The 27,124-nt window shown below is 41.1% G+C and overlaps 1 protein-coding gene across 4 annotated transcripts in view; it reads left to right on the top strand.

Moving 5' to 3' along the window:
* Positions 1–1,192: 1,192 nt before the first annotated feature.
* Positions 1,193–27,124, top strand: part of NF1 (neurofibromin 1) — a gene marked incomplete at its 5' end in the record, with an annotated part of 98,926 nt that continues 72,994 nt past the window's right edge. For 3 of the 4 annotated variants that reach the window (XM_082492860.1, XM_082492859.1, XM_082492858.1), the window contains 12 exons: positions 1,193–1,252; positions 13,428–13,571; positions 15,976–16,059; positions 18,349–18,539; positions 20,833–20,939; positions 21,202–21,269; positions 21,515–21,590; positions 22,090–22,247; positions 22,901–23,074; positions 23,256–23,378; positions 23,678–23,752; positions 24,924–25,055. In XM_082492860.1, coding sequence (XP_082348986.1) covers positions 1,193–1,252; positions 13,428–13,571; positions 15,976–16,059; positions 18,349–18,539; positions 20,833–20,939; positions 21,202–21,269; positions 21,515–21,590; positions 22,090–22,247; positions 22,901–23,074; positions 23,256–23,378; positions 23,678–23,752; positions 24,924–25,055 — 1,392 coding nt within the window. Of the gene's footprint in view, positions 1,253–13,427; positions 13,572–15,975; positions 16,060–18,348; positions 18,540–20,832; positions 20,940–21,201; positions 21,270–21,514; positions 21,591–22,089; positions 22,248–22,900; positions 23,075–23,255; positions 23,379–23,677; positions 23,753–24,923; positions 25,056–25,985; positions 26,031–27,124 lie in introns of all 4 variants that reach the window. The other variant, XM_082492857.1, reaches the window with a different exon arrangement.

The following is a 27,124-nucleotide window of genomic DNA, read 5'->3' as shown; positions in this document are numbered from 1 at the left end:
TGGGATGTAACAGAAGCCGGTAAAAGGAAATAAACTAATTTATGAAGGAATAACTTTTTTTTTTTTTTTTATTTAAAAGGTAAAACAGAGCTATAGATTCCAGTCTGTGTATAATACCCAAATCGTAGACAATCTCCGTCAGGCACAGTGGCTTTGAAATGGCCACTGCAATTCGAACGCAGTAAGCATCTGCCAACTGTCTCGTCTTTCTGCCAAGAGAAGGTGTAAATCGTGTAAAACACACACCGCAAGTTCAGAGAGGCAAAACATTCCCTTATAATCTGATGTTAAAGGACAGAAATTTAAATTTATTGAATAAGTAATTCCAAGGGAGACGTTTAAAACAACCTTCTATTTTGAGGGGCCGTTTACGCTATTTCAGTTTTTTTTTAACCTGGGAGGGGTTTTTGCCTTCCTCCCCCCGGCTCTGCAGGCACAGCCGGCCCGGCCTCGCCTGCGGCCGCCGTTACTTCCCTCGGGAGAGGCAACGAACCGCCCGGTCCGGCCCTCCCTCGCTTCACCGTGGGCACAGCCGGAGACCGGGCAGCTCCTCCGCGAGCCGACCGACCCCGCACCCACTTGAGAACCGGCGGACCGGCAGCAGGTGGCGGCCTCCGGCCGGCTCCTCACACCGGCTGCGCGGGCTCCGCTCGGCCCCGCCGCTCTCCGCGGCACACCCGTCGAGCTGCCGGCCCAGTAGCCCCGGAGCCGAAGAGGCCGATGCCGCGCAGCGGACGCGGCAGCGCCGGGCTTAGGGCCGCTCCCCGGCCCTCATAAAGCCCCGCCCCCTGTGGACGGCGCATGCGCCACCCGCCCATTCCCCGCTTGGCCTTCTGCGGCGCAGGCGCGGGCCGGGCGGGGGGCGGGGGAGCGCAGGCGCAGCTCAGCCCCGCCCCGCCACTGCGCAGGCGCAGTGCGTCCCCGCCGCCGCGCAGGCGCCGCCCGCCGCCGCCCGTGTCTCGGCGCTCCCCCTGGCGCGGCGGCCGCGGCGCTGCTGCTCGGGCGGGCGGGGGTGGCCTGCGCTCCCGCTTCCGGTGTGGTGTCATGGCGGGCCCTGGGCGCTGATGGCTGCGGGGAGCTGAGGGCCCCGGAGCGCGCCAGGGATACGGAGACCCTCCCCTCGCCCGGCACCTCTCCTGCCGCCCTCCCTGCGGGGATCCGCCCCCCTCCCTGGCCGGGCAGGCGGGGGGACATGGCGGCCCACAAGCCGGTGGAGTGGGTGCAGGCCGTGGTGAACCGCTTCGACGAGCAGGTAGCGGGGGCGGCTGTGAGGAGGGGTGGCGGGCGCTGGGCCGGGGCCGGCGGGGGAGCAGGGGCGGCGCGGGGAGGGCTGGCGTGGGCCGCTCCCGGAGGTGCCGGGCCTCGGCGGGCCGGGGGGGCCGCGGGCGAGGAGGGGGCGAGCGGCGGGGGAGGCTGCCCCGCTCCCCGGGGCGGGGGCGGCGGGTGGGAGCGCTGCCTCCTGCCTTCTCCCTCGCCGCCGGTTTCCCGGCCGCGCCGGGGGGGCTGAGGGAGCTGGTCCTCCGGTGCCCGGCTCGGCGGCGGGTCTGGCCGAGCCCCGGCCGGGGGCGGCGGTCGGCTGCGCCCATTGTGGCGGGCGGGGTGGGGCCGGGGGCTGCCCGCCGGTCTATCACCCCTGAGGCCGCCGATTCCCGGCGGGGGGACCCAGGTGTCGGTGGTGGAGGGGCCTCCCTGTGCCGGTCTGCTGGAGGTGCAGTGGCGGATCGGTCGCTTCTGTACGGGCAGCAGGGCTGCGATGCCTGGTTCCTCCTCGCCTCCGCTCCTCCACATCTTCCAAAAGTGTGTCTGCTCTTTGTAGGCATTGCCGTGAAATTTATTTATTTGCTTTACACCGTCTTCTTCGTCAGAAAGGAGGTAAAGCCTCAAGAATGATTATAAGGAGGACTACATGAAACTGCTCAGGCAATTCCACCTTGTTCCCTGTAACATCGCAGTGGCTGTCAGTGGGAAATCTCATCTGCATCACTGGGAGCACGACTGTATGGCATGAAGGGCTTCTCTAGCCAATGTTGCTATAGCGGTAGATACTTACTTCTCTCTACAAAAAGTCAGTGCTAGTTTGGAGAAGGATTTTTCTGAATGGAAGGAAGAGGGATTTGTTTGCCTTCGACTCTGTATTTCTCTGATCCACAGGCAGAAACTGCTTACTGGGATTAGGTGGCGTGACTTTCTCAGTGGGGCTAAGCTTAGCGCTTAGACTCTGCGTTTTTACTCCCAAGATGCTTTCCTGACGTGTCAGCGTGAGCTCACTTCAGGCTGAATGATCAGTTTCTGTGTTGTCTGTCTCATTTTGCTGTACTGTGAGTACAGCCTTTGTGTCACACAAGACACAGCTCTCTGAGACGCTGTTCAGTGTAACATCTATCAGAAACATTAAACTGGTTCTATAGATGGAATTTGCTTCAACTGCCTTATAATCATATTTCCCTCTCAGTGATGCTTGGCTCTTAATGACCTGCAGAAAGATTGTAGCCTGGTTGACTAAAACTAAGCCACTCTTTTCTTCATTTGTATTAAAGCTGCTGCAAATGAAGTTTATTTTAAAAAGGAAAATATCAAACTTTGTCTTTTGACATTAAAATGGTGCAGATTTTTCCAATACATTTTAGGTGTATTTGCATAGTTAACTTATCCCTCCCCCCCTACCCCGTTATCTTGAGTCATAGATCATTTTTTCCATAAGCTTAAAAAGCATGGTACTGATTATGCTCCCAATAATGCAAGAAAATGTTTCTTTGTGTACTGGTGTTAAAAGGCCCTAGGCTTTGTCATTTGCTTTGTTATGTATATTGTGGAATTGGGCTTGCCAACATCTGTTAGGAGTTAAGAACTTCAGCTTTTTAAACAGAATTACTTTTCTGTACGTTTTATGGGATAATTACAAATAGATGTATGGGAGGAATCCTCTGCTGATAGGAAAAAAAGCTGTTCTGATTTTTTAGATGCCAAAATATTGGAGTTGCAGGGATAATATGCATCAAATATGGTATTGACTGTTGCAGTCATAGTGTAGCTTGTATGATAGGTGCTATTTACTAAATTTTGATTAGTTTATTGCATATTTTTGTTTAACTGGTGCAGTTTTTTTTTAATATTGTATCATCAAGTGAATGAAACTGAAGCAAGGGTGAAACATTAATCTCTACTTTTTTTGTGAGGCATTGTCTCTCTCATTTATTAATTTAAACTCAGGCTTCTCAATTTTACTTATTTGCTCTTAATACATCATTTCCTCTGCCTTGCCTAGTCTGATAGTGATCTTCATGGTGGAAAGGTGACTGCTCTTAACTGAATACCCAAATGCCAGATTATTGTGACACCATCACTACTGCTAAATGCATTGCCGATCAATGGTGATATTTATGTGCTTCTTGTAACTCCTTACGCTTGTGTCATTATTGGGTAGTCGTGTGGTTATTAAGTTATCTACTTGTTACATTTTAGGCTGCTCATTTAAGCATCAAGTTTATACTTCATAAAAATATACTGAATATATGCACATTATTTTAGTGGTGATAATGCATTTTTGAGTTTTTGCATACTCTGTCTGCCTGTCTAAATGCAGGATGTCTTGATTCAGCACTGAGGGAGCCACTACTTATTATATCATCGGTATGTTTGAATAAGGAAGGGCAGCTCATGTTTGTTGTGAGTTGTTCTTTCTTTCTGCGGGGGAGAAGACAAAATTTTTCAGGGTTTCTTCCTTCCTTTACAAAGGAGGAAAATGTAACCATCTTTCACCAGAATTTATAGACGTAGAGAGTCTTTTCATTCATTTGCTGAGTGCTTGAATTCATTTTAAGACAGATGAAACAACAAACTGAGAGAATGCTAATCTGTATTGAAAACAAGAAAAATCAGTGCAAACCAGTCTGTTCTTGCCTATTCTTGTTTATTGTTATAAATGCTGCTTTAACTAAAATCTGCTTTTGTGCGTACAGTTCTGTGGGCCTAAAATGACTGGCAAGCATAGTTTTATGAATTAACCAATGACTGGCTCACTGAATAAATTTTTCAACTATCCTGCCAGTCTTGCCCAGCTGTGCTCGCTTCTGAGACTACAACTGCTGCAATGCACTCTTCTTTGAGCTACCCTTGAAGGCTGCGTGAAGGTTTCAGCTGGTGCAGAAAGAAGCTATTGATTGTACATGGGAGGCTAGATCACATTTCTTGTATAGCACATGTGAAATCTCTTGACTGATTTTGCGTGTAGGACTTGTTACTGTGTTTTTCAAAACTTTCGATGATCAGTGTAGGTTGTGGTAGCACAAAGAGGCTAGGCTATGTTTTAGTAAAATTCTCTGTGGTTTCAGACATAATCAGGTCTTTGTAAAAGAAAATTATCCCTTTTTTCCTATGGAAATGTTCACTTACAATTTTATGTACTGTATTTTTATAGCATTTTTAAGTGTGTTACAAACTGAAATGATGGGAAGGCTGCTACAGTAGTGAAATAGTTCTAAGCATAGTCAGAGAAGCCTTACTGCCTAAAGCATTTAAATCTAGGCTGTTTTAAAACTATCAGATGTAATAGAAGATATTAATCCTGTATAAACTTGTGGTGACTTAAGTGATTACGATATGCTTTAAAGAGAGAAGCCCTTCGTTATGTGGATTATGGTTTAGGCTCCTGGTTTGTAGTTTATGAGATATGATTGCTTTCAGTTAAGAAAGCTTCTGTAAAAATTGAGAGCCAGTAGGAATGTTCCGTCCTTACTTTCATTAAAAGTCATTAAATTAAACCAAATATTCCCTACTCATGTTGATTCCCTCTGTGGCATTTGAAATCTATACAGAATCAGAGACCTGAAAAAGCACTGGCTGCAAGTACCAGCTTTGTGTTTTTCATTGCTGTTTTTCATCTTGGCTTGTTAGGAAATTCCTAGTAGGAATAAGATGTATTTTAAAGTATTTCACATGAGTTCTGCTGACCGTGCTCCCCAAGTGAAATGGTATTTTTGCCGCAAGATAAGGCTGGTCTGTGCAGAAGATGGAACTTTCTTCCACAACTGCACTGTCGGAAATGGATTTCCACAGGAGCTCAGAACTGAGACAGACTTTAACACTGCTCTTAACCACAAAGTGTGCTATTTCATCTTTCTCTAACATAAACCTGAAGCAGCTTTGATCTTATTTCTCTAAAACAGTGTGTGTAACGTATTTCAAAATGAAGTGCTATGCTGCACACAGATGGTGTCCTAAAGAATAGATAAAGGGGTGGCCCACGTGCAGCAGATGTTACCTGGCTCCATTAATGAACTGCTGAAAAGCATCGAGATGAGTTGATGATCCTTATTTAACACAGCAGTTTGTGTTAACGGTACAGGTAAATACACGTTTGTTCACAGTACCAACTTCTAGTTAACCTTTTGAAAATACTGTTTTTTTGGAGCAAGATATATAAAATATTTTCAGAGTTCCGTGTTCTTCTGAAGGGCTCAGTTGTGAGGTTCTTTCACTAAATAATGCTGTTTTAGATGGTGATGCAGTGCATGTTTATAGGTGGGAGGAAGATGCCTGTTGATTTTTAAAGAGATTTGTATCTGGTTCTGACAGTACTGATGCTCAGGAAGAGTGGTGCTGTGTATATTTTCTGTCTCTCACCAGTACATCTCTGTGTTACAGTCACTGAATAAATGCCAAGAAATTATTTGAAAGGGAAAAGCTAGGTAGATTTCTGTGCTGTTAAGGATAGCACCAGGGATTTTGTTCAGGATGGTCGTTTCAACGGCTGTCATTGTGAATCCCGTGGCAGACTAGGTTTATCTGACAGATTTTGAATTCCTAGTGTTCTGCAAAGTTGTATCTTGCACAAAGAAGTTGAAATAGTGACTTTGTTTGAAGTGATGAAGCACTTACACTTGTTCCATAACATCTGAAAATAAGAAATAAATAGAGTCTTTTAATGTATTTAGTAATCATCTAATTAATCATCTAATTATAGATGATTAAACTCAGTGGTCATTAATTACAGGTGATAACGAAAAATCCATGGCTTAATGTTAGCCTTTCTCAACATACTGAGTGCAATATCCTGCAGACCTTCAAGCCTGTAGTGGTGTTGGTTTCAAATCAATGTCCCTGTATGTTTAGCAAAAGATTTACCTTATCCTGTCAGATTAGAGGATACTTGAAACAGGTGATAATAGCTCTTCTACAGACATGGAGAACACCGATTTTTCTTAATAATTAACATCTTATGATCAAAGAAGGATTCCTTAACTGAAAATTTATGAATAAAAGTACATCCGTCTCTAAACTGATACAGCAGTCTTCCATGCTGTCAGATACCACAGTGCTTTCCACTGTTTAAACAGCTTTGCAGTTCTCTGGGAGCACTTACTTTAAAGTTTCAAAGTGAGTTTTTATAATTTGACCGTAAAGATGACTTATTAAAAATGCACACTAAATCTTTTTTTCTTTTTTCCTCTGGAATAGCCAACTACTTGCTTTTTGAAAAAAAATATTTAAATTGGCAGAGTTATTGTCTCACAAGTCTGAAGAGACTAAAGCGCTTTTATCTCCAGAAACAGATAGGTAAGGGTGAGTAGGCATAGGAGAACCTTTGTGTTTTCTCTCTTCAGCGGTATGGCAGACATTGTGGATATCACTGTAGACAGAAGATTGACCAGGTGACTTGTGGCTGCCAGACACCAGTCTAGAAGGGTTAATAACTTATTCCCTATCAATGCATAGGGGCAGTAAGTTTTCAGATGCCAAACTTGAGTGTTGAAAAAGCTTTTGAAGCCCTGTTTTAGTACTCTTTTCTAAGATGCTAGCAGCTGACCATGTGCTATGATTCTGTATATCTGTGAGTTGGTCCAGTCGCATTTTTTTCTTAAATAATATTATTTTTGAATAATATTTGTGATTAGTGATTTAATTTACATTTTTCATGAAGATGGAAGAATGTAATTTTACTTTGGCAAGTTGAGAGAGGAATTTGCCTCTTTTGGGTAATAAATATCGGTTTAAAATATATCTTTTAATAGGCACTAATTCAGCTGGATTAGTTTTAACAATCCTATCTTGTTGAGGGTATGTGGTTCAGATCTCCATTTCTAAGGTTTATCTGTTACTGCATGCCTTTTGGAAATATAAAGAAAATAATAATCTCTTATAATCTATGTTGCTTTTTATCCCACTAATAGTGCTTTGTTATCTCTTTGCATTTAGTAAACCTTGTGAGAATTGTTCCATTTCAGAATTGTGTCGTAGCGGATTTGGGAGAAGCTGTAGATCGGTCAGCAGCACTTCCTAAATTAAAGTCAGAAATGCAATTCTAGAAACAAAGTTTGACTTACATCTTTTGACTGCATAGGCAGCGTGTTTCAACAACTAGGGAGCTTGCAGGGCTGGTGTAAGCTGGTAGATAGTTTGATTCTGCATCTTAGAGATTTGCTTTTCCTGTTGTTTCAGCAGTACCTGATACGCGAGATGACTCGTATCCTGAATTCCGGATACACTGGGTCTTGCACTGCGTTATTGCACCTGGCAGGCTCAGCTACTTACTGGCTTTTCCTTGTCTTTTGCAGCAATGCTCTTTTTTAATAGGTCCTAAAAGGTTTAAAATTTGATAGTTGGAAAGATAGCAGGTTTCATCTACCTATTCTGTCTGTCCACTGCATAAAATAAGGCAAATTATAGCCCAGAATGCCATTGTTCCCTGTCCTCTGTAGCTTATTAGACACCTTAATGAGATGTAGTCAACCGGGATGAGAGAGGGAAGGTGCATGGCAGCATGCCTCAGTGCGGGCTGTATGTGCACCAGTGTAGTTATAAGGTTGTTGAAGATTACTTCCTATTTCTGTGGTGAAAATAGCTGAATTAGAGGAGTGGACTATCCCTTCCCTAAACTGGGATGAGTTCAAAATGGTACAGGTGTTCATAGTTGGAAGCTCCAGTTATAGTTAAGCTTTGTGCTTTAATTTCTGTTTCTAATTCAAATAAAAGCTATACAGGAAACCATTTGTGTCAGACTTTCTTTTTTCTAAAATAAAATTAGAGGCAATGAAAGTAAAATTTCAACTTTTTAACTTTTTTCCTTTTTTTTTTTGCCTTGTAGTGTTTAGATTGATGAATATTTGTACAGAAGTTAAATAGTTCTGTTTTGATCACTCAACACTGGTGCTGCATTCTGTTAGGGGACGTCAGTGTCAGATTGCACAAAGGAAACAGCTGAGAAATAAAAAACAACAACCCAACACTGCTAATATTTCTTTTTTATATAGTTTCCTATTTCAAATGGTAGTATAAAAAGCAATTTTACTTCTAGGTGACCTTGTTGCAGTGGTTGTTGTGGCAGGAAGCTCCAGAAGCGTGTAACGTGAAGTTTCTCCAGCATGGAAGTGTACAGCACTAGATCTATGACACAATTTCTTTGAGAGGCACTTCTGAAGTGTTTTATCACTAAGTGGTATTGAGCTTTTCTGCTGTTGTCAGCACAGGGACATTAAAATTCAAATAAAAAGTACTAGTAATGAGGAAAGTTTTAATTAAATGTATCTATGTTCCAGTAGTGACTTCTGAAAATGTATTGTAAAAATAACATCTAACAATGAAAACAAAGCTTGAGTCATAAATGCTGTTTGTTCTGCTTTTTCCAGTTGTAAAATGAGCATCTTGAAATGCATCACAGTGTTTTAAAGCATTACAGAATCACAGACTGGTGGGGGTTGGAAGGGCCCTCTGGAGCTCACCCAGTCCACCCCCCGCCAGAGCAGGGGCATCTCCAGCAGTGGCACAGATCACATCCACGTGGGTTTGGAATGGCTCCAGAGGGGGAGACTCCCCCCCCTCTCTGGGCAGCCTGTGCCAGTGCTCTGCCACCCTCACAGGGAAGAAGTCCCTCCTCATGTTTAGATGGAACTTCCTATGGTCAAGTTTGTGCCCGTTCCCTCTTGTCCTGTCGCTGGGCACCACTGAAAAGAGACTGTTCCCATCCCCTGGCACCCTCCCTTCGAGTATTGATAAGCGTTGATAAGATCCCCCTTCAGTCGTCTTTTCTCCAGACTGCAAAGCCCCAAGTCTCTCAGCCTTTCCTCATTAGAGAGATGCTCTGGTCCCCTCATCATCTTTGTAGCCCTTTGCTGGACCCTCTCCAGCAGTTCCCTGTCCTCCTTGACCTGGGGAGCCCAGAACTGGACACAGTGCTCCAGATGTGGCCTCCCCAGGGCAGACTGGAGGGGGAGGATAACCTCCCTCAACCTGCTGTCCACACTCTGCTTGATGCACCCCAGGATGCCATTGGCCTTCTGGGCCACCAGGGCACATTGCTGGCCCATGCTCATCCTGTTGTCCACCAGGACTCCCAGGTCCCTTTCCACAGAGCTGCTCTCAAGCAGGTCAGCCCCCAACCTGTACTGGTGCAGGGGGTTATTCCTCCCCAGATGCAGTACCCTACACTTGACCTTGTAGAACTTCATAAGGTTTCTCTCTGCTCAATTCTCCAGCCTGTCCAGGTCACGCTGAATGGCAGCACAGCCTTCCAGTGTGGCAGCCACCCTTCCCAGTTTTTTGTCATCAGCAAACTTGCTGAGGGTACACTCTCTTCATTCAGGTCATTGATGAATATATTGAACAGGACTGGACCCAGTACTGACCCCTGAGGAACACCACTTGTTACTGACCTCCAACTAGACTCTGGGCCACTAATCACAACTCTCTGAGCTGTATCTGTCAGCCACTGTTCAATCCACATCACTGTCCATTCATCTAATCCATGCTTCCTAAGCTTACCTGTGACGATGATGTGGGAGACAGTGTCGAAAGCCTTGCTAAAGTCAAGGAAGACAACATCCACAGCTGTCCCCTCATCTACCCATCCAGTCACGCCACCGTAGAAGGCTATCAGATTAGTCAGACGTGACTTCCCCTTGGTGAATCCATGTTGACTGCTTCTAATAACCTTCTTTTCCTCCAGATGCTTGGAGATGATGCCCAGAATGAGCTGTTCCATCATCTTTCCAGGGATAGAGATGAGGCTGACTGGCCTGTAGTTCCCGGATCATCCTTCTTGCCCTTTTTGAAGACTGGAGTGACATTGGCTTTCCTCCAGTCCTCAAGCACCTCACCTGTTCTCCAGGACCTTTCAAAGATGATGGAGAGTGGCCCAGCAATGACTTCCCCCAGCTACCTCAGCACGTCCCATCAGGGCCCATGGACTTGTGGACATCCAGTTTACATAATTGTTCTCTAACTGTTCCTCCTCAACCAAGGGAAAGTCTTGCTTCCTCCAGACTTTCTCTGTTACCCACAAAGTCTGGGACTCCCAAGGGCCAGCCTGAGCAGTAAAGACAGAAGCAAAAGCGGCATTCAGCAACTCCGCCTTCTCTGCGTCATCTGTCACTACGGCACCTGTCTTGTTCAACAGCAGGCCCACATTTTCCCTAGTTTTCCTTTTGCCTCCTATGTTAGTAAAGAAACACTTCCCGTTGACCTTGACATCCCTTGCCAGATTTAATTCTGAGGTGGCCTTGGCTTTCCTTGTTTCATCCCTGCATACTCTGATGGCATTCTTTACTCTTCCCTTCTTCCACATGCTGTAAACTTCCTTCTTCCATTTGAGCTTTTTCAGAAGGTCCCTGCTCAGCCATGCAGGTCTCCTGCTTCCCTTGTCTGATTTCTTACTTTTAGGGATGTACCGATCCTGAGCTTGGAGGAAGTGATACTTAAATATCAGCCAACTCTCTTGAGCCCCCCTACCCTCTAGAGCCCTCTCCCATGGGATTTGTCCAATCAGTTTCTTGAAGAGATCAAAGTTAGCCCTCCTGAAGTCCAAGGTTTCAATCCTACATGTCGTTTTGTGCATACTGCATGTAATCCTGAACTCTGTCTTCTCATGATTGCTGCAGCCCAGTCTGCCCCCAACCTTAACATCCTCCATCGGTTCCTCTTTGTTAGTCAGTACTAGGTTGAGTAGTACACCTCTCCTGATGGGCTCCTCCACTACCCGAGTCAAAAAGTTATCATCAATGCACTGGAGGAACCTCCTGGACTGTACGTGCCCAGCTGTGTGGCTTTCCCAGCAGATATCAGGGTAGTTGAAGTCCCCCATGAGAACCGAGGCCTGCGATTGTGAGGTGATTCTCACCTGTCTGTAGAAGGCCTCATCAACTTCCCCATCTTGATCAGGTGGCCTGTAACAGACACCCACAACAGTGTCTCTCATGTTACCCTGCCCCTTAATCCTGACCCACGAGCTCTCAACTCGCTCTTCGTCTGCTCCCAGGGAGAGCGGGATACATTCCAGTTGCTCTCTCACATAAAGAGCGACTCCACCACCTCCCTCGCTGGCCTGTCTTTCCTAAAGAGAACATAGCCAGCCATGACAGTGTTCCAGTCATGTGAGCTGTCCCACCACGTCTCAGTAATTGCAGTGAGACAATCTGAACACTTGAATTGAATGAATTGCAATTACAATCTGAACACTTGCAAGAGAATTACAATGTTAAAAGGAAACTGCCTTGATTGCCCTGTGGAACTTGTTGCTGTAGGAGGTTGTGCAGGAGAAAAGCCGTAGGCCTCGCTGGGGAGGGCCCTTAGGGAGGTTCCCTGGATGCAGCACTGGGTGCCGGAGACCCCTCAGCCACTGCCTGAACAGGCAGCAAGCGTTCCTCATGGACCTGTCCGTGCTGCTGCCTCTCTGCTGTCATCTGCTGTGGCAGTTCAGTCATTTTTTTAATTTGGCATCGACCATTCTCTTGGGAAAAAGCAGCCCATCTCCATTGTGATCCTCGTCTGTGGTACTGACAGAACTGGTACTTAAACCCCAAACCAAACCACAGTTTATATGGAGAGGAAATTACACTCGGGCATGAAAATAGATAGTGAAGGAAAGAGGTCAATTTCCCTAGAAATGGAAGATGTCAGTGTTGAGTGGAATGCATTTAATGATGCAGTCAAAACTGTTGAAAAAAATGTTCCAAGTTTGGGGTTCTTTAATATGTTTCATCTAGCATTTTAAATATGGGCCTTTAAACTTTTATCCACAAGGGTAGTAATGTTAAATGGCTGGCAGAGACGTTCGTGACTCCCGACAGCAGTTTAACTGGATGACGGTATGGAAAGCACCCTCACCACATCTGCAGGGGCCCCCAGCCTGGAAGGTCGCTCTTTAAGCATTTTGCAGCTGTAAAGCTGATTGTAATTCCTTGGAATTCTTCCTTCAATCTCTCTTAAATTATCTTTTTTTTTTTTCTTCTTTTTTTTAAAGGTACCCTTTCTAATGTGAAATATTACATTGTGACATTTACTTTGATCTATCAGTGTCTTTCAGAATACACGTTTATTGAGAATTCTAGTCAAAACTGGTTAAAACTTGTAGTAGCAATTTAAGTTTCTATAGATAGTGAATTCCTAGGTCAGGCTTTAAAATACAAATGGCACATGTGAATTATAAAAAGCGGTGATAATAGTAATTTCCTCTTTTGTTCCCACATTTGTTTGCTTTTTAAAAATGTAAATCCACAGTAAAATGGATTTTTCCAAGAATCACTTTTCACATTTCCACGGGGTGGTTGGTAACGGGGCAGCTCCAGTGAGCAGCCTGCAGGGCACGGTGTGTATGCTCGGCAAGCAACTCGGTTGTGACGCTCAAGGAATTTGGGTACAGCATGAAACAAAGTGCCTAGTGTGTGTGTAGCAGGAGAAACATCTCCGCCTTGTGCAGTCCCTCTGAGTCTTATCTTTCCTGGAAGAGATGCGTTTCAAGTCTAGCTTTTACTGCTGGCTGGTGGGCAAGGGCAGTGAGGTGGGCTCGCAAGTGGTGCTTGGCTGGCGAGTGCTTGGGGCATGTTTGATCTGAGGCTTCATCGCCCGGCCGGCCAGGGGGGTGGTTGAGAGGGGACCCCAAGGAGCTCAGGGGCTGCGGGGGCTGTCGGTGGTGGTTCCTCCTGGGCTTCGCTTGTACCTCTTGGCCAGCTCTGTCCTGCGGAGGAGTAGAGGACGCACATAGAGCCGCTGTTGTCACCGACTTCCAACTAACCTGCTTTGTGAACCGCTGTGATATTACCTCCTCTCAGGTTTCAAGATGCAGTTTTTTCTTGCAGGTGTTGGCCTTTTGAAGATTTCTGGTATTTAATGAGCTAATTTTTGAAATAAAGAAACTTTTCTTCTCAGAATTCTGTCTTATATTTTTCTGCTCCTTTTGATTGTGTTGACACTTGGTTTGTAGACTATCACAAAATAGAGGTTTAGTTTCAATTCAGAAAAAGGAATAGGTGAACTTCAGTATTTTCATAGATAACTAATAGAAAGATGAATGTAGGGAAAATGAAATAATGTGTTTGTGATTGTCTCTTGTAAAATGTTTTTCAAGGTTGTTTCTGGTGCCTCAAAAATTTTTAATCCATCTTTAAGGATGTAACTTTCAATGTAAAAAAGCTTACGATGTTTGTCTCTTTTTGTAGCTTCCAATAAAGGCCGGCCAGCAGAATACCCACACCAAAGTCAGTACGGAGCACAACAAGGAATGTCTCATAAACATTTCCAAGTACAAGTTTTCCCTGGTCATCAGTGGTCTCACTAATATCTTAAAAAATGTTAATAACATGGTGAGTTTTCTAATTTTGGATTGTTGGGTGATTTTTCAAAATGGTTATTTATTCACAATATACAATCTGCAGAGAGTCACTTGAAATTTAGTCAAATTGTTGCTTGCCTTTTACACTTCTTTTCCTCCTCATGTGCTGAAGTTCGCAACAGCACTGAGCTGTGTTACCTGTGAAGGCGATGAGATAGTTGCGGCAGAGAGACCTAAAGGAAGGTGGTGATGAAGGGGGACCTTCCGTTAGCTGTGGGAACGGTCTGGAGCTGGGATGGTGCGGGGCGTGCTGAGGAGTGGGTGCACGAAGGTACCTGATACTACACAGGGTTGCTGATCAATGGTCAGATACCAGTAGAATGTGCTGCTTGTTGGGAAGTGTGGGAGGATGTTTCCCATTGCATGGAAAGGTGCTTCAGTTTGCTCGGGAAGCAGTGCCAGCAGAGTCTCTAGAGGAGGAACACAGCAGGGCAAAGGAGCTGTGGGGCAGCAGCACTAGGAGGTGGTTTTTCTCCCCTCATCTATCCTGCCAGGAGTCATTTTGGGAGAGGAAGAAGGGAAAAACAAGGGAAAAGGATTTAAAACTTAGGCTATTTGAATTTTCCAGGCTGTTTGGATGTTTTAACATCTGTGTGTGTAAAGAGAAAAAAAAAATATATTTTAACAATGTCAGTCAGAACCTTGTAAGAAAAATCTTTGAAAACAATCTCTTGTCTAATACTGCCACTATAGACTCACACCTCCAAAGGGGTACCTTGCTAGTCAGTAAGAAAAGTGAATGATGAATGTGTGGGAGTGATACACATCTCTTCCATTCACTGTTTGATGTGGATCACCGCCTCTCATTAAAACATTTCGTGTTGATACTTGAGGGCAGTACAGTGGTGGGAAGGGATGAGATTCAAGGTGATTTTTCTGCAAGTTCCCACAGAGGAATCTTTAGAGCCAAGTGTCTTAGTAGATGGTTTCCTTCTGCATACTGGTTTTTGTTCAGCCTCCAAAGGAACCATAAAATGATTCCTGAAATCCATCAAAATATTTGACTCATCCGCATTACTAAACCCGTCTTTTAAAATAGATCTTGGTGGAACCAAAGAGAAGAGAAACCTAGAAAGAAAAAAAATGAATGTGGATGTCCAGTGCGTTGACTCTAGAAAAATAGCTATTACCATCAAGTTGGGTAAATGGAAAGTTTAGGAATCCTTTATGAGGAGGAAGATGCAGTTTGATATCTTTTTTTTCATGAAGGTCTGGTTTTGGATTTGTCATGAGAAAAGCTTAGTTCATTGAGTTTTGAAGCTGTGTGATTTATGATCATGTGGAATCTCCACAAACAGGTAACAGAACTGCCCAAACTCTAGCACTACTTTTTTTTTATGGCTTTAGTAAGATAGTTTGCAGTGAGCTCTTTTGGCTGTCAGTTGTATAGATATGTGCAGCTGTTAAAACTCTACCAAAGGGTTGATGAAATCAGAAAATAGGTTGCTTACAGCTACCTGTAATCCCATTTGAGAGAGAATTTATTTTAATTATACTCCATAGGCGTGAAGGAATGTGTTGGTGTGCAAGATGATTGTCTGATAAATGAGAAAACTATACAGTTAAAACAAGTTTCTGTATATGATGATATAGAGATCTTAAGAGAAAATACTTAGCTAAAAATGTCAGTAAAAAAAGTCAACATTTGCTGTGCACTGAGGAGCAAGACTTAACATTTTTTATGTTTGATAGACGGAGCTACTGTATAGATCAGCAATATTTTTGAAGGATTTTTTTCTATAGCTGAAACAAAGCAGACCAATAGACCGTCGTAATGGCCTTACGTTTAGAAAAAAGTCTTGCACTGTGCTGAAACTTAGACTTAGTTGAGCTAACCTCTCCCGTGGCTTCAAATATAATTCTGCCTTCGTCCTGTGCCTGAAGTGTGGCATCTCTTTGGAGGGGCTCATGTGTTTCTTCCTGTGGTCTGTGCTAAATTTTGCAACGCTCTCATAAGCTTGTCGATATGGATTTGTTTTAACATCAGTTTTATTAAGAAGTTGGCAATGAAATACATAATTGGAAAAGAGTCAGCAGTAATTGATACCAAAATAGTTTCTGAAAAGGTATAACCTTCATTTCTGTATAAATTATAGGCCCGATGAAGGTACGGGGCTGCAGTGTACCTCCAGTCTTACATTGCGGTTACTGTTTGTTCCTTATTCAATTTGGCATTGCAGACTGGACAAAGATATTTCTTCAGCAATAGGGTTTTAATTCCTATTTTAATCTAATTTTTGCTGACTTTACTTCTAAACTCAAAACCAGAGCAGTAAAGGAGCCATAACTTACTGTGCCACTTTGCTACATAACTTTAATGTGTTACAAGTCAAATTTCTGTGTCTCAGATGAATCCGTATCCTTTCTACTTTTAGAGAATATTTGGAGAAACTGCTGAAAAGAATTTATATCTATCTCAGCTGATTATCTTGGATACACTGGAAAAATGTCTGGCAGGGGTGAGTAGGCTTGCATAAGCAATTGCTAAGTTGGAATCAAATGAGTTAGAGACCACAAGTCAAATGCTTGTGTGTCTATTATTACTGGTACTAAAGTTAAAACTCATCCCATTTAGAGGGAAGTAGGATTAATGCCATTTGAAAAATCCTAAACCTTCCTATAAATGCAAGTAGTTGATATAATTGATAAATTAAGGATTCGTGGGGTGCTTTTTCCTTGCCTAAAATTAGTGATTTTTTTTCAGCTAAGTAGATTAAAGTAAACTTTTGAATTTGTCCTTCCCACTACTCCACTAGTTTGCGGAGTTATAAGTAATGTTTTTCTTTTAATAATTTGTTAAGAAGAACTGCAGACAACTGTACTCTCGGACATGTGTCAACTGGAGTAGGGAAAAAAATGAACCCAAATGAAGAACTAGATGTGGTTATGAAGTTTTGCTAGATTTTTATAAGCTTTGAGTGCTTGTGGCGTCTTCTGCTCAGTACTTTTTGCATAGGTGCATGAAAAAACTTTCATCCCACTATTTAACCCAAAAAAGTAATGTGATGGTAAAATCACATTAAAAGTAGCAGATAATTCAGTATTATTAAGTTTTAATTCAGTATTTTAAGTTTTATGCTAGTAAGTTTTCTGCGTACGGTGTTGATTTTTCTTTCAATTTCTTAAGTCTTTCATTTGGTGAGATAGTTTTTTCATGTACTTGTACATACAGCAGAAACTCTGCTATCGCTATTCTAAAGATTACTTTTGCAGGTGTTTCCTAGATTACATTAGCTAACCATGTCCAAACTTCCACTGGGAGCCCGGTCCTGAGCTTTCCAGTCAAAGCTGTGCTGCAAGGCAGTTTGCTGGGACCTTTGGGATGTAAACGGTTGTACAACTTACTGTGCTAAACTGTATAATTGCAAAGCCAAACTTCTCTGTGAGCAAAATTTGCAATGGTTTATTCCTTTAACAAGAAAGGAATTTTTTTTTTAAAGCTGTATTCCTGGATGAATGTCATGAAATCATCTAAGCTCTTTGCTGTTTCCCTGCAACAGTTTTTGAAGGTTCTTTCTTTATAAGGTAATGACCTTATTATGGTTAGAATTGTGAAGCGGCATAGCTTATATTACAGTGCTAAAACAGTCTGAATAATTGTGGATTCTTCTAAATTCACAAAAGATCCAGGTAAATACATTTTCCAGAATAATTTTCAGCTTTTACAGCTGAGGTAAATACCTCTTTTTGGCACTTTTTGTGTCTTTGATGCAGTGAGTCAAAAAACCTATTTTAGCTTCGGAAAATAATTCTTTTTAAATATTTCGTATATGCATATCATTTGAAATGTTAGTGGCTTTTTCCTGATAGATGGTGATATTTGAACAGCCTAAAATTGTGCTGTGTACTTCTTGCTTTGTCAATTCAAATGAGAGCAAGTTGAGCCAGTATATGTTTAATAAGACTGAGCCAAAGTTCTATACAAAGAGTGTTGTGTTCTATGATATCTTCAGACGTATTTCTTGCTTGCTGTTCTTGCTCAATGTTTCATCAAGTTCTCATGGCAACAGGACTCAGGTCAACTAAGTGGGAGTCTCTGAAACTTCCCAATTCCCCATGGTAAATTCATTGGTAGAATTTTAGAAAGCTTTAATGCTGACCCTTCTGTTAAAACTTGCTCTTAGTAGAGCAAAGTTTCACTTTGAATTCTTTTGTAAATAGTTTCCTTATGTCTCATACTGTGCAAACTGGCAAAAATGAGATTTTTCTTTTGCAGGAAAGTTAAGCCATTTTTGACTCATATAGAGCAATCCCAGGCAAGAGCAAGGGAGAAGCACCTCTTTTTCGGTTCATTTTGTTATATAAAATATTTGCTGTCAAAATATAGTGGTTAGAAAGCTACCCAGAAGAGAAGTATGGGTGGGTCTTTGCCCTTTGAGCTTCCATTCAAAGCCAGCATATTTAATGCTCTACTGCTAATATTTTACACAGATCAATAGGGTGCATTCATCAAAACAGGGATGTGTTTTACTACAAAAACCAGTGTGATCTTTTGCTTGATACTTGATGACGTTGATCAACGTGGTGTCCTACATATTTTGGAGACATAACTGAAAATGTAAGATGCTTTGAATGATATGGAGTATTGTTCAAATGGAAAGAAGCCTTTTTCCATGCAGACTACTTACACTGTGGTCAGTGGTAGCCTGCAGATTCATGTCCTGTGCCTACTAGTGGCAGATGCTCCATTTTTTTGCCTCCAAACCTGCAAAATGGAACTTCATGAAATACTGAATGTTTATTTTTAGCAACCAAAGGACACCATGCGACTAGACGAGACCATGCTGGTAAAACAGTTGCTGCCAGAAATCTGCCACTTCATCCACACTTACCGTGAAGGGAACCAGCATGCAGCTGAACTGCGAAATTCTGCCTCTGGGGTTCTTTTTTCTCTTAGCTGCAATAACTTTAATGCTGTGTTCAGCCGCATTTCCACCAGGTAGGTGTTTTTCAGTAGCCTGACAGTGTATTAGAAGATCTACTAAATACTGGTGTATAGAACATCTGTCATGAATTGTAGTCTTCCTAATTTCAGAAAAGTTAACTGTTTAAATGATATTTAACAATATAGTTCTTAAGTGAAACTCCCTCTACCTTTCAAAATTTCAGGTTTCAGGTTACAAACCGAACCTGTTTCATACCCATTCTAGGTTGCTGCCAGCATGCTTTCTGTGAGCTGCAGTTATGGCTTTTTTAATCTGCTTTCTTAAGTACAAGTCAAGTGCTGTTCTAGAGTGAAAGTAATGATAACTCAGCTGCATAAGTTGTCTAAGTTCTTGCGGGTGCAAGGTGTTTTGGAAAAAAAAAGGGTGCTGAAGATATTGGGGTGCATCCATTTACTTACCAATTTAGAATGCAAAATTGTCTACAGCTTGTTGATTGTCCGCAGCTCTGTTGGAGCCCCAAGGCTGTTTTCCTTCCTATTTTTTCCTGCTTGAAGGCTTTTATGTTAAATCTATCTTAAGCCTGAATGGGACAAACCAGCTGGACTGTTTGTTAGTTGTTGGAAAAGACCCATTTGTCTTCTGTCTGACTTGAGTTTCACAGCACATTTACTGTAAAAATAACTGGGTTTTTTTTCTGTTCTAAGTGAGAAAAGAGACAGGCCCAAGGTTTTTCATCTATTCTTTGCTCTTTTTGCCCTGTTCCAGGTCTTCCTGATGTTTCAGCATTTGCCAGTCCACTAGTTGTGTATTAAGCTTTCTATTACTGAAATACTTTGATGTTTTTTGAAAGTTGCTTGAAGTAGCTTAGCTGTAACAATGTGTGATAAGAGCTAACATAATTCTTGATTTATTGAAAGTGGAGCCTTGGGCAGCCTTATGTGGTCACGTAGCAACGAGTGTGCCAATTTAATTGAAACAAAGATTTATATATTCCTTATAATGTAAAAACAATTCCATTCCAACATTCTTGAAAATATTTGCATTTTGGAACTCAGTCGAAAATTATTTAATGATTTGAAGTTTTATGTATTTTAAAAACAGAGCCTTCAATAACTTCTGTTTCTGGAACATAGACTTGGCAGCTAGCATGAAGGATGTGGTTTTACTCAATAGGTTGATTATGTTTTGTTGCTTATAGAAATGGAAACAATTTCTTTTGCTCCTTTTATAGGAAGTATTTTTCAGTTGATATTTTTTGACAGTCTTTGAATTTAGCCCATGCATCTATATCTATTTATATGTCTGTAGCACGGTTTAGTTCTCAAGCTCCAAAGCCCTTCTTACCATCCATTTGAGCTGGAAGATAGTGCTTTTTGCCAACCTGTTTTTCGCTGCAAGATGGCCTGTGCATAAATAGTTAAATATTTGACCAGTGTTGCTGATCTCCACAGGGGTCAGCTTGCCGACAGTCCGCATTGCTGATCTCTTGACCTGGGCTTCCTGTTTAGGCATATTTCTAGGCCTCGTACAGCAGCTGAGGGATTTTTGGCACGAAAAGCACAGCAGCGGGGACCTTCCCATTCCCAGCGAGGGCTGTTAAGTTTCCCTGGCGCTGAAGAAATGAAGAACTGCTTTTGTGTATAGTACTAGAAATCACATTCCATGTCTAAAACACATCTGTAGCTTTGGAACGAAACATGGTGATCTTTAGCTTGTGAGAACATATGATTTAGTTATTAGTGGCTTAGTATCTGACGAGATGTTCAGTAAATCATCTAATACAAAAGTGTGAAAAGGTGCCATTGTGTTTAAAATGGCGTGATTAAACTTCATCCTATTTCTTTAGGCCAGAAAAACATGGACCCTCTTTAGCTTACAAGGAGTGGTTGTGGCTCACTTCAGCGATACTCATTACCATTGCTTTACTCTTGAGAAATTAGCTGGGGCAAGACTTGCTGTTAAGGAGCCCTGGTCTAAAAGTATCATGATTCCATGAATTTTAATGTTTAGATGAAAAGGTTACAAGATTACTGCTACAATATAGTAGATAACAGAAGGATTTAGGCAAGTCTTGGGCATAAACAGACTATCACCGGATGGTATTGGTTTCTTCTAAGTCTCATCAGTAGTATTTCTAGATCCATTTTCGGTGTGAGTATGGAATATGAATCTAATATTAACTCCTAACCATGCAAGGTCTGTCTTTCATTTCTAAACCTGGCAAAGTTTATCTGAGGAGATCATATAATATTCCCCTGCCATTCAGATGTCTAGAATCATAGGTATGTGTTCGTACCTATCTGACGTAATCGGATTGAGATGTTAGTTTACTTTGCATATTTTTAGATTACAGGAACTGACTGTTTGTTCAGAAGATAATGCTGATGTTCATGATATTGAACTTTTACAGTACATCAGTGTGGATTGTTCAAAACTAAAACGACTCTTGCAAGGTATGATTTGAGCCTGTGTTTTGAAATATTTTTACCTAAATATGCCTAGTTAGAGATGACACAATGGTATTGATACGTATAGCTGTTTACTGCTGTTTTTTACTCCAAATAGTCATATATTAACAAAAATATTTAAAAATACTTAAGTACCATGAAGGCATTGGTTTAAAAATTGCTTGGCATTTCAAATTTCTTTTATAATCTGTGTTGCTTTTTAGAACCAAGTTTCTTTTCTAAATGCAGAAATGTTTTACCTTTACAGAGACTGTATTCAAGTTTAAAGCCCTTAAGAAAGTAGCTCAGTTAGCTGTTATCAACAGTCTTGAAAAGGTAAGTATTTTAATATTTATTTTCTGTTTCATTGCTTATTTGCAGACTTTATCTAATTTAGGAATAGTTGCAATTCAGTAATTTACTATAAAATATATGTTGTTGCGTCCCTTCGATGCATATGTTTCGTAAGAAATGTCGAGTGATTAGAAGTAAGAGTAAAATCTCTCTTCATTTAAGTACATAATTCAGAAAAAAAGTATTTTTAAGCTTTGGAATGTAAAGATGTTTTGCATTACCTGCAGGCATTTTGGAACTGGGTGGAAAACTATCCTGATGAATTCACAAAGCTGTATCAAACACCACAGACTGACATGGCTGGTAAGGCGTAACAAATGACAGTGTGTTCAAAAGTTAGTTTCTCAGACATCTCCACATTCACTTGCATTTTGTGCCCTCTTTGCTTCTTGTGCAGCCTGCAAATAAGAAATTTCTGTCAAACTTTGTCAGGGCAGGCAAGGATATATTGCTGTCTCTTTTCTCTCCTGACTTACCTTTTAAAGAGATACGTTTTGTGGTTCACAACACAAAGAAATAAAACCCAAAATGTGGAAACTCTTTAAATATATGTTTTTTCATCTTGACACAGGAAAGAAAACTTAAGAGAATGTGACCTGTATTTGTGTCTAGTCAAAAAGAGGAAAAATTATATATTTAAGTACACCATGTCTTTAACTGGGTTGAGACCAGTTATCCACAGTAATGTGCAAAACAGAACTTTTTTCTGTGTAGTTGGAGCTATCCCTCTGCTCTTTTATACCTATTCTTTAACTTTTCATAATTAAATTTGGTATTGAACTTGGGGTTATATTTTATGCAGATTGTGCAGAGAAGTTGTTTGACTTAGTGGATGGTTTTGCTGAAAGCACAAAACGTAAAGCAGCAGTTTGGCCACTGCAAATCATTCTCCTGGTCCTGTGTCCAGAAATAATCCAAGATATAGCAAAGGATGTAGTAGAGGAAACGAAAATGAACAAGGTAAGAGAAGAAAAGTATCTGAATTCTGGTTCTGATGTCTAGAGGATGCTTGTCTTTGGCTATTCTATATTTCAGGTGTATTGTATTTTATCTTTCCTGCCTAAAAAGCACATTACAATTCCATATGTAAATTTCTGCACCCTTTTTAAGTTCTCACTGAATAGTGTTCTTTCACTATCAATAATTCATACAGATAGTATGCCCCGAACAATGTTATTTCAGAACTGTTACATCTCCTGGAGATTTGAATCCTGGTCTTGTGATTTCCCCTGCCTCCACCAGTAGTAAAGTTAGCATTGCTTCTCGCTGGCTGATATTGTACCGATCTAGGTTTCTGCGCTGTGTCCCCTGCATGTTCCATAACCACAGTACCTGTAGCGGATGTTGAGTTTGATGTGGCTGCAAACATTATGAGTAGACAACCATCTATCTTTGTGCCATTCCGATTGCCCTAGATTTTTCCAGATTAATGGCTTTAATAAAGAGAATGTTTCTCCAGAATGCTGCATCAAGTTGTTTTTTGGAATCCCAATATCCATGATTTCTGATCAGAAAATGCAGTGTTGTTTGTTTCTAATATTTAAGCATCTAAAAACTCTGACCGCAGATTACCAAAGCTGTGGTTATAACTATTCCTGATTTGAATTCTGCAGAAACTCTTCCTGGACAATCTCAGGAAAGCACTTGCAGGCCACAGTGGGAGCAGACAGCTGACTGAAAGTGCTGCTATTGCTTGTGTTAAACTGTGCAAAGCATCTACCTACATCAACTGGGAAGATAATTCCGTCATTTTCCTACTAGTGCAGTCCATGGTAGTAGATCTTAAGGTAAAAATGTCTGTTTCCTAGTTGCAATGAAGAAATTTGGATTTTAAAATACTGAAATAAACATTGAATTTCTCCTTAACTGAATACCATAGTGATTTTCAGTGGAAAGTTTTGTATTGAAAGTAGACAAGAATGTTCTTGGTATCTGATATATATATTTGTATTTTTTTAAAATCTATAGAATTTGCTGTTTAATCCAAGCAAACCTTTTTCAAGAGGCAATCAAAATGCAGATGTAGACCTTATGATTGACTGCTTAGTTTCCTGCTTCCGCATAAACCCTCATAACAACCAACACTTTAAGGTGAGAACACTGCTTACTGGTAAGTCATTCTCCATGTGCTATTGATGACCTGTCAATTATAAAAGATATGCTAACAGCAGCTGGAAGCTCATAAATAAATTCAACTGTATAAATATCCCTTAGTAATAAGACTCTGCATGTTTTTATAAATCTTTTCTTAGCTGGTTAGACTTTCTCATGTTTAGATTTGACAGCTTTGTCAATTTAATAAAAAGGCTTCAGTGTGTTATTCAGTGTGATAAAAAAGATGGCAAAGGAAAAAGGTGTTCCTAAGTGGCTCTTATGTGTTTTTATTGTAGATCTGCTTGGCACAGAATTCCCCATCAACATTTCATTATGTACTGGTAAATTCACTCCACCGAATAATCACAAATGTAAGTTCTGAAAGTGTTTAATCAGCCCAGCAAGCTGTGGCTTCTATTCAGATCAATATCAGCTTATTAAATACAATTTGAATAGTAGACCAAATCTTGTTGCCTGTATCTGTGCAGCAAGAGTTGCTTGCTAATAAGGAAGGACATAGAAGTCTTGGTTCGTGCTGTCCACCAGTTGGATTCCCAGTATGAGAGCTTGTGTTTCAATGTAAAATTTCAATACAAATATCTCTTAGTACCTCTAATGTAGGATGGCAAATGGATCTTATGTTCTCTGGTTTTATAATAGGTACTGCTTTTATTGATACATGAAAAACACCCTCAGGACATTCATAGTTACACCACCTTCTTCTACTTGCGGTATATGGATGTGGGAACTTAGGGGAGGAGCTGGCCTCGTGCTTTGCTCAGGGATTTCATCCAGTAGGAATATAAATAGTGTAAAATTGTAGTAAATGCTGAGTGCCAAAAATGTTTTGAAAGTTTGTGCAATTGTTTATCTTCAATGTGCTATTGTACTTTAAGTCACTAAAATACGACTTTAATATTTATACTGTTCAGAAATACTTTCCCGATCAGTATGAAAATAGAATCAGTCAGTGTTGAGCAACCAGCCTTACTTAATTTACATAACATTTTCTATTTTATTTATCCCAACATTGTAATGAAAACACTATATTTAAAACCAAAAAAAGTATTAAGCACTTTGACAAACAGGGGAGGAAATGCTACTGTAGATGTGGTGGTGTATCTGTGGTGGAGTAATACAACTTTTCAGTTATTATCAAGCACTTAAAATACCAATTTTTGATTTTGTTTAGTGTGTCAGGATGAATTGAGTGAACATCGTTTTTTTTTAAGTATTATTTAATAGCATTCAGTGTTCTTAAATTTACCTGCATTCCTGGTTTCAGAGTTTGTGCTTGGTCAGAAAGAAGAGTAATATAGTAAGCAGCTAAGTTGGAAGTATTGCTTCTGTTACAGCTCATTTAAATATTATGAGTTTTCTAGTGAGAATGCAAAATTAATGTATCAGTAACGCTGTGTAAAGTACTGTTGTGTAAAGGGTCGTTATACTACAGCTTTTGTAACGTTGAGATATACAGTAAATCATAACCTAGCTCATATATCACCAGTTTACCATTTGAGCATTTCTGTGTTTTCACTCTAGTCTGCGTTGGACTGGTGGCCCAAGATCGACGCTGTGTACTGCCATTCCATGGAGCTTCGCAGCATGTTCAGCGAGACACTTCACAAAGCTATTCAAGGCTGTGGGGCACATCCAGCAATTCGCATGACTCCGGTAAGGCTTCTAAAGAAGCTGTTAAACCTAAACCTGTTGCTTTTCCCGCGTCCCCATTCCACTCCAGCTTTTTTATTCATTAACTTTAGACTGGAAACTAGAGGAGGGAAGACTATTGCAATCTAAAAAGCAACAGAGAGCCATATATGCTCTGTAAACTTTGCAGATGTTGCTGTGTTGACTGTTTCTAGCCAGTTATTGATGCATGTTTCTCAGTTTTCATGCTGCTTTTAAGCTGGCAACATAGAAATACTTCTTCTGGAACTGTCCTCTGTGGCTAGCTGTTCGTTCTGAGCTTTCTTGTTGTGTGAATGGCTAAGTAATACATCCATTCTTGTTTAATCTGGAAACCAAAAGCATTCTGTATGTGAAGATAATTTCTGAAAACTGCAATGCTTTTACCATGGTCAGCATGAGTATTTCTTCTTTCCATTTGTCTTGCTTGCTTTCCGTTGAGCAAGTTGACTGTTTGGTCTTGGTGACAGCAACAAAATAAAAGATTTTTCAACCATTATGAAAAAAAGTCAATGTTTTTGATTGTCTTAGAAAAAATATTGAGTAAATTCAAATTCGTAGTCTGTCCAGACTTTTTTTGTAAGTTCACATGCAGTTGTGTTGCCTTTCCTTTGAACTTCACATTTAGGACTTCCGTGAGCAACAAGTTCCAACAAGTGAAGTCGGTTGGTTGTTTTAGAACGCCTAAAATGATACATGAAAATATTCCTATTGGGCTTCTCAAATGAAAGCAAATGATCAAAATACCTTTAGTTGAAAGCCACGACATGTTTGACTTGCTTTTTATGTGTATATATTCATCTGTTGAGAAAATAGCAGGGGTGTTGTACTGGCAACTCTGACATTGATTGGTGGTGCTTTGTCTTCTGCTTCTTATTTTCCGTTCTTATTGGCGGCTGTCGCTCACACGGTCAGATGCCAACCAGGCCCTGTTTTGCATGGCAGTGGGCCTCTGTTGCTGTAAGTATGACCCATTGTAACTACCGCAGAAAAGCCTTTCCTTGCTCTGACTTTTCTGTGCATAGTTACCACTGCAGTCGCTCCACCTGGGGAACAGGTAGCGTGTTTTACCCGAGAACGCAGGACTGGAGGAGACCCCTTCAGCACTGCTTGGCGGTTGCGAGGCGATCCCTTTCACAACCAGTTGAGCGCCTTCCTAGAAGGAAAGGCTTTTTGTTGGTTCTGTTCTTTTCTTTCTGCCCCCTATTTTTCCATCACGATGCTCTTCCAGAATCTCCCCGCTCTGATGGTTAGAACCGTTTTCTAATTTCCAGCCTAAACTTATTTATGTCTAACTTATCCCCGTTTGTTCTCGTTCCAGTGTTGTCTGTTAGCTTCGAACTGGTGTTTATCCCCTTGATACATTTGCAGAGAGCAGTCATGTCCCTGTCTTTGTTTATTGATAGTCTTTAGTTTTGATTATGTGAAGTAAATAAATTGCTTCACAGAAACGAATCAGCTTCTTTTGCCATGTGCCTCTTCTCAGAATTCCCTTAACTGTAGCAAACTAAGCTTCAGCACAGAATTAGTTTCCCCTGCCACTGTGGTATTGATTTATTGACCAGATGCTTTTTTTTATGTGGTAGATTTTATTCTGTATATTTCCACACTAACTATTCAGCAAAATAGCGTGAGGTTCGAATTTCTTGTAGAATTTAATTATACAATGCCGTATCTCTTTTTCAGTTATCTTGAGGGTGATTTCAAGCTAGGTTTTTTGTTGTTATTGTTCAAAACTTGTAAGTTTAGTGAAAATGAAAAAAAATAGACAAAATAGTTTAAAAAGCTGAGTTTCTAAAGAGAGTTGTATTCTCTCTTTTGTTGAATACCCACAATGGCATTTTTTTTTGTCCTAGTTGCTGTCTTGTAACTATTTTGGTAGCTGTAAGCAAAAATACTAATTTAATCCCTGCTGATAGAAGATTAAAATTAATGAAAATATAAATTCTGTAAACTTACTTGGAGAAAGATGAAAATCTTTTGTCTTTGGATGCACTGGAGACCAGTTAACAAACGCAAGTTCACATTTTTTATATATATGTATTTAAATTTGT

Source organism: Vanellus vanellus (assembly GCF_965231255.1).
Source record: "Vanellus vanellus genome assembly, chromosome: 19".
NCBI classification, from domain to species: Eukaryota; Metazoa; Chordata; class Aves; order Charadriiformes; family Charadriidae; genus Vanellus; species Vanellus vanellus.
The sequence above is the reverse complement of the archived record's forward strand: the minus strand, read 5'-3'. Positions and strand labels throughout refer to the sequence as shown.